The sequence below is a fragment of the Chiloscyllium plagiosum genome, unplaced genomic scaffold (genome assembly GCF_037043375.1).
Source record: "Chiloscyllium plagiosum isolate Xiang-an unplaced genomic scaffold, Cpla_swu_hap1 HiC_scaffold_15, whole genome shotgun sequence".
Taxonomy (NCBI): domain Eukaryota; kingdom Metazoa; phylum Chordata; class Chondrichthyes; order Orectolobiformes; family Hemiscylliidae; genus Chiloscyllium; species Chiloscyllium plagiosum.
The window spans coordinates 68,893,294-68,904,972 of NW_028270153.1; the positions used below are offsets into that span (position 1 = coordinate 68,893,294).

The window sequence follows — 11,679 nt, forward strand, 5'->3', positions numbered from 1 at the left end:
TCAGTAAATGACAACATTCTAATTGTCTTCCTAATCTTTTCCTATGTTTGCATAATAAACCTTGTGATTCATGAACCAGGACACCCAGATCCCACTGTACCACCAAGTCCTGCAATCTTTCTCCACTTAAGTCATAAACCATTTGTCTATTCTTTCTGCCAAAATAGTCAAGCTCATTTTACCAACATTGAACTCCATTATCAAACTTCTGTTCACTCATGTCTGTTACTTTACTGATTCTTTACCACCTTTTGACAACTTACTTTCCTACCTATTTTAGTGTCCACAGAAAATTTAGTTACCATACATTGTCTCCTCATCCAAATTGTCGATTATAGGTTCTAAGCATTTGAGGTCCAGCACTGATCCCTGTGGCATTTTGCTTGCCAACCTGCAAAGGCCCGCTCATCTCTGCTTCCTGTTAGCTTCCCCATTCTTTTTCCATACTAATGTACTACCTCTAGACCATGTGCAGCAACCTTTGTGACACCATCAAACACTTTTGGAAAATCCCTACCCACTACATCTACTGGTTCTTTGATATTCACTGTGAATCTTACTTTGTCAAAAAAAATTTAATAGATTAGTTAAGCAAATTAACTATTTCCCTTTCACAAAGCAATGTTCATTCTGCCTGACCACATTGTGATTTCTTCAGTTCTTTTCATTTTACCTTGATAATACATTTCAGTGCTTTCCTTATGACGGATATTAAGCTAATTGACCTGTCATTTCCTCTTTGCTGCCACCTTCCTTTTCTTAGAGTGCAAGATTTACTATTTTCCAGTTTCCTGGGACCCTACAGAATCTAAGGAATTTTGGAATATTAGAACCCATGTAACAATCATCTGCGCCACCACCAGTTTGCATTTCCTAGGATACAGGCCATCTGATCCTGGCAACTTGAAAACCTTTAGGTCCAGCAGTTCTTAGCACTTTTTCCTTAATGGTTGTTTGCTTTAAGTTTATTCCCTGTCACCCCTTGATTTTTAATTGTCTATGGCAAGTTTCAGCCTTATAGTATGCAGACAGATACAAGATATTTGTCAAAATCCCTGCCATTAATTTGTTTCCCATTATCAATTCCCCTGAAAAAGAGAGACATTCTGGCATGAGAAAGATCTTGGCTTTACTTTCTCTTCAGTTCAGGTATCTGTTGAAGCTCTTCCTATCTGGTTTTATATTCCTGGCTAGCATCCTTGATTGAATATTCATTTATTTTAGGTTTAAAACACTAATCATCACCCACTCTGTTTCTTTTCAAATAGAGCATGAAATTCAATTGCAATATGATCAGCATCACCAGTTACTCTTTATCTGAGGTGATTGATTTGCCCTGTCTCATTGCACATCACTAGGCTCACAATAGCCTGTTCCCTGGATAGCTGTAGAATGTACTCTTAAAGTGTTTCCAGTATATACTTCAGGAACTCACTTTCCAGGCTATCTTTGCCATTCTGAATTTCCCAATCCGCATGTAGATTAAAGTTACTCATTATTGTGGTGCACTTTTTGGGTGCCCTATTCTTCCAGTGTGCTCTGTTATACAGAGTGACTACTGTTAGGGGGCCTATAAACTACTCTCACAAGTTGCCTCTTGCTTTACATATTTGTTATCTCAACCCAAACTGTACCTTTCAATTAAGGTTATTGCTCAGCACTTAGAAAATACCATTAATTATCGCACCAAATCTTTTTGGCTTTCTGTTACTCTTGTATATCAAATACCCTTTGACATTCAGGTCTCAGTCTTGGTCACTCTTTTAAGCACTGTAGAGACAGGATTAAAGTCATGTATACTTATCTCCATCTGTGCTAGCCATTGATCCCTTCCTAACTATGTGCTGCACTCTCCAAAATCTTTATACCAGAGGTTTTCTTTCCACTGATGTGGAGGAAATATAATGAGAGAACAGTAAAAGAAAAAAGAAGCATCACCTACTTTTAATTTACAGGGTTTTTTTTAACTTGGTGTCTATGGTATAAAAATAACACTGCAGTCCTATCAGTCTCAAATGATTAGATTGCTTGTAATATTTAACACAGTTGGTTACTTTGATATAAATGTTGGCAAAGCATCCTCCTGAGATGCTGCTTTCTCCATTTTATTGTCTTTTGAAACAGAATTGTGTGAATTTAAAATGGCAGCACTATTGTGGTAACTTATAATTGTAATACAACCAAAAAAAACTAGGAGCAAGAATTGGCAACTTGAGCCTGTTCAGCTATTTGATGACTGATCACACTTTGGCTCCATTTTCTGCCCAGTCTCCATAATCCTTCAACCCGGTACTAATTTTTTTGAAAAATCAATCTCCTCCTGATGAGGGGGGTGGGGTTCTTCAGGTTGGCGATATGTAACTGATAGGGTTCCACCGGGATTGTGCTGAGAATACAGCAGTTTGCAATATTATTAATGACTTTGAGGAAGGAAGCGAATGTACTATAGCCAGGTTTGCAAGCAACACAAAAATAGGTGGAAAGGCAGGTTGCAAGAGGGATACAAACAGTTTAGAGAGATGTGTTGATAGGTTAAGTAAAGGGGCAAAAAGTTGATAAATGGAGTATAAGGTGGTAAAATGTGAAGCTATTTGTTTTGGAAGGGAGAACAAAAGAACAGGGTATTATTTAAATGGAGAAAGACTGCAGAAAGCTTATTTAAGAAAAGATATAATTTCATTGGAGACAGTTCATTAAAGGTTAGCTCTGATCCCTGGTCTGAAGGGATTGTTATGAGCAAAGGCTAAACAGGTTGGAGCTCTACTAACTGGAGTTTGGAAGAATGAGAGGTGATCCCATTGAGACAATTTGGATTCTTAAGGAGAAATACTGAGATGTTTTACCTGATGGGAGAATCTGGGACTGGAGACATATCCTCCTAATAAAGGGGCGCCAATTGAAGACTGAGATGAGGAGGGATTTCTTTGAGGATTGAGAGTCTTTGGAACACTTTGCCACACAGAGCTACAGGGGTAGAATCCTTGTATATATTTAAGGCTAAGATAGATTCTCCATAGGAAGGAAATCAAGCTTTATGGGGAATGGGCAGGAAGGTGGACACGAGTGTCAGATCAGCCACGATCCAATTTGAATGGCAGAGCAGGGTCACAAGATTGAACAGCTTGCTCCTGCTCCTATTTCTTATAGTCTTAAATGTACTCCATGTCCCTGCAGCCACTGCATTCTGGGATAGTGAAATCCATAGTTTCATGACCCTTTGAGACAAGTAATTTCTCTTCTTCTGTTTAAATTTGCTACCTCTTATTCTAAAACTATGACTCCTCAGTCCAGATTGCCTCACTTTAGGAAACATACTGTCCCCTGTCTACTTTGTCAGTCCCCATCTTAAACACCCAATTACCTCTCCTCTCCATTTTTCTAAGCTCCAGAGAGCGAATAGTTTAGGGCTATAATATCTGTTCATAAGAGAAACCCCTCATCTCTGGAATCAATCTAGTGAACCTCCTCTGAACTACCTCTAATACAACCAAGTCCTTCCTCAAGAGGACCAAAGTAGTATGCAGTACTCAGTGTGGTCCCTCTAAGGCCTTACACAATTGTAGCAGCACTTCCTTCTTTTTATACTCTCCTTTAACAATAAATGCCAGAACTTCATTTGTCATCCTTACTACTAGCAATGCCTGCATGTTTGCTTTGTACAATCCCTCTGCTATGAAGCGTTCTGAAGTTTGTCTCCATTTACATAATTTGCTTTCCTGTTCTTCTGACCAAAATGGATAACCTCATTCTTATCCATGTTAAACTTCAAAAGCCAAATTTTGGGCCGTTCACTTAATCTATCCATTTCCATTTGTAAATTTCTTATTTCTTTATTGCAACTTCCCCACCTTTTTCAGTGTCATCTGCAATCATTTGCAGCCTTTTCTAGAAAGTGAGCATTAACAATTCCCATAAACGTTAGTGACAGTGCATGCTATCAAGTTATTAAAGCATAGCTCTTGCAAATTTTACCAAACACTGTCTTTGTTCAACACTCCCATCTGCTGGTTTCTGCACAGTGAGATGTGATATTAAACCCCACATGACTTTTAGCGTATCAATCCTTTGGACTTCAACATGATCAGCTATTGAACAGATGGATCCAGCTCCTTCAGAGTACACAAGTTTTGTCTAGTTTCAGTAGATAGATTCCAACAGAATGTTTGTTAGTGCAGAAAGGATTGATGTTTTAAGACTTTTAACTGTAGTATATAATGTACTTCCATCAACTTTGTTCTGGGGAGAGAGAAAAGAAATTGATGATCAGTCTGGAGCTGAAATTTACAAGCAGCTCCAAATGCCTTGATATGCCAATTTAAAGTACTGGCCTTGGAGAGAGATGCCAGGTTAGCAGTGAAGCATCATGCCATTCTGCAGTCCTTCATGACAACCAACTTGAGATCTGATGGCCCTATCAAATCTTAGTTTTAGAAATAAAATTAACACTGATTATTTGAACTCTTCAGAGACCTGATTGTACTTTGACTAAGAGAAAGTGCTCTTCTCTACACTTGTTATAATAGTGAGAAACAGTTTAGCCTTGTTTCCTAAACATTCCCTTAGCCATATTTGGAATTGAGTTGGATTTTGTTTCTGGGCAGAAGACAGCTTCAGGTAGCAATAGTATTACTGACTTAAGGAACTGATAGGTTTTTAAAAAACATGAATCCCTACAGTGCAAAAAGAGGCCATTTGGCCCATCAGCTTTGCACTGACCTCTGAGGGGCATCCTACCCTATCCATGTAAGCCCACATTTACCATGGTCAATCCATCTAACCTACGTTTCTCTGGATTGTGGGAGGAAACCAGCACACCAGTGGAAACTCGCGCAAACAGGCTGAGAATATGCAAACTCCATACTATCACCCAGGGCTGGAATTGAGTCTGGGTCTATTCCCTCCAAACAGGCCCCAAAAACTGCTGACCAAACATCTAATTTAATCTTTTTCAATAAATGAGAGGTTTGAAGCAGATGTAACCTAACTTGCTATTGCACAATTATATTAATCCTTTACTGAAAATCTTTCCTGAATTATACAAAGCAAGCCTAAACTCATCTGTTTATCCTTTTATTACAGGGAAGTACTTGAAAAGGATGCCAAGGATTATGCAGATTCCATTCATGCAATCTTTGTGGAAACTAGTGCCAAAAATGCCATTAACATTAATGAGCTGTTTGCAGAAATCAGTGAGTATGGCCTTAGCTATACAAAGTACATCAAGTATGCAGCATCTCAAACAATTAACTTTAAGAAAGTTTCATTGTCTTTCTTTCCAAGGAAAAATGGAGAGCGAATCTTGAATATGTTGTTGGTTGCCACTGAACTAATGAGAGGTTATTAATGCCCAACTGAACCTAGCTGTTCAGGTGGCATTCTGCAGTTTGGGATCTTAACTATGCATCTCAACTCCACATCTCTTAAATTTTGCTACAATGGGACAAACCTTTCTGATGTAAAATAATAAAGAAGCTACTGAATAACTCCTGAGTTTCAAGGCTTACAGTCAAACCAAATAATCTTTCTTGCCCTTCTGTGTCTTCTCTTCAAGTCTGGAGTTTCAAAATATCTAAGGAGCTGCTGAAAGCTTATTTGACTTTGTGTGATCATAAGCATTTATCTTCTAAGAGCAAGTTCAAAAGTTATCAATCGTATATGCTTAAAATTACAATCCCAATGTAGTTTTGTAGGAAATGACTGTGTCCTCTGTAGCATTTGCCAAATAGTGATGTACTGGATTTTGGCAGAGGAGGCTATGACTGAGGCCAAGCCTTAAAAGAAGAGAAATCTGAGTAGGAGTAGACCATTCTGCCCCTTGAGACCGCTCCACCAATCAGCAAGATTATGACTGATCTGTTTCTGTCATTAATTTCACTTTTCTGCCTGCTCTCTAAAACTCTTTGCTCCGTTGTAGGTCAAAGTCATTTTAATTTATTTTCCCCTGTCTGTTTAGGTCGTCGGATTCCTTCAACAGCTGTCAATCCAGCAACGAACAATAAAGGATTCAAGCTCAGGAGACAACCTTCTGACCCGAAACGTAACTGTTGCTGACCTTTTTTCCATGAATGAATCTTTTCGGAGCAACGTGTAAAAAGAAGGATGGATCCCTATAAAACCATCCCTCTTGCATTCAGCTTTTCTGCTGTGCTCTCCTTGAGGGAAGAGTAATAGCTAGTATCAAAATTACAATTCCCTTTTTTCTCGATAAAAGTGCTCTGAGCAACACTTTGCTTGTGTTTTACACTTTGCGTCCAGAAGTATAAAAACCAATGAACTAGGGGATGGTTTAAATGATGTTCAGCAGGAGTCTGGTGCAGAGGTGCATAACAAAACTTTATGGGTTTTTCCTTTGCGTATAGGTAAACCTCGTTATTGCATAAAAAAGGGAAATTATAAAAACTGGAGCACTTTGTTTAGTTTGTGTTTTGTAATTGGATTCCCTTTTTAAAGTGCACTCTGAGGGGCAACAATCTGAAGTGATTCCTATGTTAAAACCTGTTGAACCCAGTTTTCAGAAATGCAGAGCTAAGTATATAACTACTCCATGTAACTCTCCAACAAGAGCCTTTTCCTCTTGTTTAAGGAAGACACGGTTCAGTTTTCAGAACACAACTAATTGAACTCTAGCTTGTGTGATTGAAAGGATCAAAAACACCTCAATATCTGTCTGTTATCCTCTTCAGCTGTTTCCTTTGACCATTAAGAATATCCAAGTGAGATGAGGTACTGTCTCTCCTAAGCAAGTCACATGATGGCTCATGTACTGTGGACTGGAGAAAAATTAGAACTAGTCTTGAAGAAATGTTTAGTTATACTTAACATGGAGGCTAATAGAATAAATACACCACATATTATGTGGTCCCAGGCCTGATGTGAGCTGGCTAGGAAGTTCTACCATTGACTAAGAAGAAGAAGAGTTAAGTACTCCTGCTGCTGATGACCATACTGCTGGAAGTTTGAACATGTGAATATCCGGTAAGGACAGTCTGGAGCTCTGCCTTGATCTGCTTCAAATGAAGCACTTGGCCAAAGCTCACTGCAGAATCTCTTGCCTGGAGGTGAACCATCTACTCTCAATCAAGAGTTTTTGCATTCAAAAGGGGAGACAACCTATATATGTATACAGTAAAGAATAATGTTTTGCATGTAGGGAAGTATTCTTGACTGTTGTGTTTAATCAGCTGAATTCTGATTGGTGAAATGAGGCTGTATTTCTAAATGTGGGGCAGAAGTTTGCACATTCTTCAAACTAACTTCCAAATCTTTAGATTGGATCCCAAACTATGGGAACAAAGTCAATGTTTTCTGAAATCATATCTGTCTGTGAATGCATATCTGATAACCTTGCTCATTTAGTGAATGCTGAGAGTTTTAAGAAATGTAAATCAGAAGAGTGTGTTTGCTTTAAGTTTTTTTTTGAAGGAACATCCAGATTAACGCTAGCCTCCTTGATCATTCTAACTTAATGCAATTTTGAGCATTTTGGTGGCCAGACTTGATCAAAGACCACCCAGTTTTCTTTTGAAGAGTACTGTATTGTCAAAAAGTCTTCATTGATTATAGTTAACAAACTGACCTGGTTTAGGTTATCAAATTGTACTTTTATCTTTTAGTTTTTTACAAAAATATTTGGTGGTCTTTTTTTCTTTCATCAAATTGAAAGTCACCCTTGGGAGCTATCATGTTGTACTAAGGAAGATGAGAAGAGTCTGTAGGTTAATACTTTCTTGCTCTATCCTATATTTCTATTTGCAAGCAAAGTGAATGTGAAATTCTGGTGAAAAGTTGTGAAGTGTAATTGGTGAACTTTTTAAATAGATTGGCAAGTGCCACTGTCAGCAAAATTCACTTTCCTCCCTTCTGTGCTGGGAGTACAGTGAGACCAGCTGGATGGTCACCTTGGTAGATGATATTCAGTGCCAGCTCATTAGTTGTAAATAAGTTAGGTCGTTGGAGCTGAAAATATCACTAAATTAAGAAAAAACACTTGCATTTATAGAGCACCTTTCATGGCATCAAGATGTCTCAGCATTGTTCAATTAGTGAAGTTTGGTTATTGTTACAGCAATCAATTTCCCCTGTTCCTTCAAATACAGAATGTTGAAGACCAGATAACCTGATTTGGTAATGTTGGTTGAGGGATAAACATTGACGAAGTCATTGGAGTACACTTGTCTGCGCTTGTTTGAAATAATGTTATGAGATTTTTCATGACCAATTGAGAGGACAGATGAGCAATTTGCTTAACATCTGAAAATCTACACCTCTGACAATACTGCACTGGAAGGTCAGCCTGTATTTTTGTACCCATCCTTGGGTGGCACTTAAACCCATAACCTCCAAATCCAATGTGAGACTGCTACCACCTCGCCACAGTGTAAACAAAATGTACTTTTTTCCAGAAAAGTAGGATGAACAAATGCTCTTAGATTAGGCAGGTCCTATTGCTTTCTGTGTCCCTGTCCCTTTCCTCTGTGTTAAGAATTATTTTTGCTGGGTTTCATAAGCAAATTAACTTTGCACTTGTTTGAATGTTTATGGTGTTAATGTCAGATTCCATTTTGTGAAGTGGTAAACTCAGCACTTTCAGAAGTGAGCTCAATACATGAATTATTGAATGGATTCACATTCTCTTAGTTTTAAAAACAATCCTTTGCTAGTATGTTCTTAAGTACAGACTGATAATCAATCTTTATAACAACATCATTAATTCTGGAGGAGAATTTAATGTAAGATACTTCCTGTTGAAGGCAAAGACACTATGAAAGTAGCTGGTATGCTTATGATGGTAAGGATAGGTGTGTCAGCCATATTAAAAACAAAGCAAGTGAGATTGGATGCTTGGATTGTTCATAATTTCTGGATATTGATCAACTTATGAGCCTGGACTTGAAAATGTACTCAATGCTTATTGGTCCTTCAAGAATGCAATTAATGGACTTCTGGAGAAGAGGTGCTTACATTCTGTGAGCAATAAATCATTTTGATAATTAAATGGTTTGGGGTCACTTGAATTGCTTTGAAGAGTCAGGAAAAATTTTGAGTAGCTTCCTCAATTAGTTGCAAGTTTCTCCCAGAACTGCATATGTAAAAGTGGGATTAGAATTGACCAAAGCATTTGAGGAGCATGCAAAGACTGTTGGCAACAACATTAAGGATGTTTACGGAGTGTGATGTTAGGTAAATTGGATTTGGATTAGCACCTGTCTTTTTGTGGTTTACTCAAATGAACTAAGTCAACCAGTGATTTCTGGCATCTCTCTCTATCTTTTGTAATTCTTGCCTCACCTCAGTTGAGAACCCCTCATTGTGGTTAAAAGTGGGATGTTGTATCTCTGTAACAGCCACCCATACAGTTGCTAATTGTAATAGGATGGATTGGGGCTATCACGAAGGAATTGAATGACAAGCATTTAAGCATGTACTTTGTACATCAGTTGATTCATATTAAGAGCAGTCAGTCTGTCGTCAGCTGCTGATGAAACTCTCAATCTATCCCAAAGATATTTGTCACATGGAGCAATGCCTGAAAAGCCCTGATAATTGATCCAATGGTTTGTACACTGCTTTCTACCTAAACCTTTACCACTTCAGGTGTACTCTTTGCAGACAGGAACATAAGTTGGATTGCCTGTCTTTTGTGGTTGTCTTTTGTGTGACTGCTTCAAGTCACAAAATTCTACCCTTGAGACCTGCAGGGAAATAGATTTTGGAGATGTTTTACACTCAGTTTCTGGTTTAACCCTGCTAATTGGCAGCAAATCAGAGGGCTTGATAGAAAGTACATAGTGATTCTTGATCCAGCATTGTTGATCTCCCATTGTATTTAAATATATATTTATGAACACAATTCTCAGTAATGCTGAGTTATACTCCTGCAGTTTATGCAGAATGCATGTGTGACACATAATGTAAGTATAAATTCCTTTTTGGGTTAGAAATTTAAAACAAAAATCCACAGAGATAAATATTATTCACTCAATTGTACCTGTATGACAGCTTGATTTAACTACTTCACTGCTATAGATTTTGCCTCTGTACCACTTACAGGAAAGAATTCCTGTTTGACAGCTCTGGGCTAATTTTAAAAAAAACTTGGTTCACCTGCCTTTTTCTTTTGGAATATTCTGTGACCACAACCCTCTTGCCAATTCACTAACCACTGGGAGCTTCTACTTTCCATCCTTACAACTTCATTATAAAGTTAGGATCCTCTTTAGTTGTCTCTCTTCTGCTGAAACCACTAAGTTTCTTCCATAGATATAACCTCTTATGTACGCCAGTCAAGTGACTCTTTATTTTTTCCATTACTCTAATAACCTTTCTGTAAATGAGTGCCAGAGATGTATTCTGTGGCAACTGTACATAGTCAACATTTCCTCACTTTTTCAGTCTTTAGGCCCAGTTCTTTCCCAAAATATAGTGCTTTGCTTTTTCTCTGCTTTAAACCAGCCAGCTATTCTTTCCACAAATATGCTTTCAATTACTTGCATTCTTCCCAACAGTTTGTTGTGACTCTTTAATTGAGTACCAGCAAACATACAGTGAACAATCTTGCTCGAACATTCAGTGAGATCATTTAACTCTGCAGTCCTAATCAAGAACCTACCTCTTTCTTAAAGGTATTTCAAGATTCTGCTTCCATTGCTTTTTGAGGAAGAAATTCCAAAGACATTCAACCTTCAGAGAAATCTAAACTGCTGTGTCCAGAATATTAGTGTAAATGACAAAACAATAAGCACCCATCTGAAAGCACTGGAACATACTATTACCCACATGCCACTGATCCAAAAAGTGTATGTATTCCTACTGCTTGCTTTCTGCATCATGACCATCTTTCCATTCATTTTATATTTTTAATACTTAATTTTTAAACTAGTGTAGCATTTTGTATCTAAAGCATGAAAATTCATAAGCAAAACATTTATTGCAGTACCTTTATCTGACTTACACATTATAAATAAATTGTTGAATTGTTTGCCTTTGTAAACAGCTGTAGTACATATTAAATCAGAATCTCAAACAAAAATAGAAATAGACAACAAATTCTGGCCAAGCCAGTGGCATCCACATCCTGTGAAACAATTAAAAGAAACTTAAATAGTTCTGGCATGACTTACCCTCTACAGATCTGACTGTTCTCATAAATGAGCCTTTCACTTTCTAACTAACCTGTCATTTCCTGGCTATCGCTTTCACCTTATAACAGGTACAACATTTGATGCTATGAATTTGTTTTGATAATTATGATTTGGTGTTGCCGGTGTTGGACTGGGGTGGACAAAGTTAAAAATCACAACACCAGGTTATAGTCCAACAGGTTTAAATGGGAGCACTAGCTTTCGGAGCGACGCTCCTTCATCAGGTGGTTGACAATCACCTTCGTCAACCACCTGGTGAAGGAGCGTCGCTCCGAAAGCTAGTGCTCCCATTTAAACCTGTTGGACTATAACCTGGTGTTGTGATTTTTAACTTTTGATACTTAGACTGTTTCTGAATTTTTTTTTTAAAAGAACATTTGTATTTCTGTTTTCTCTCCAGTCTCTTGTTTATTCTGAATGGATGCAATTTAATAATTCTTAACTTGGAAACTAGGCAGTGTAGCTATGCACACACAGCAATTATGGAGACCACCCAAAGGCAAGAAGCAAATATATCTGAGGGCAAGAGATTTCAGTC

The 11,679-nt window shown here is 37.9% G+C and overlaps 1 protein-coding gene across 2 annotated transcripts in view; it reads left to right on the plus strand.

The window, feature by feature from the left end:
- Positions 1 to 11,318, plus strand: part of rab22a (RAB22A, member RAS oncogene family) — a 64,791-nt gene extending 53,473 nt beyond the window's left edge. For both annotated transcript variants that reach the window (XM_043710085.2, XM_043710087.2), the window contains 2 exons: positions 5,080 to 5,189; positions 5,954 to 11,318. In XM_043710085.2, the coding sequence (XP_043566020.1) occupies positions 5,080 to 5,189; positions 5,954 to 6,051 (208 nt within the window). In that variant the 3' untranslated portion in view covers positions 6,052 to 11,318. The remainder of the gene's footprint in view (positions 1 to 5,079; positions 5,190 to 5,953) is intronic.
- The last annotated feature ends 361 nt before the right edge of the window (positions 11,319 to 11,679 follow it).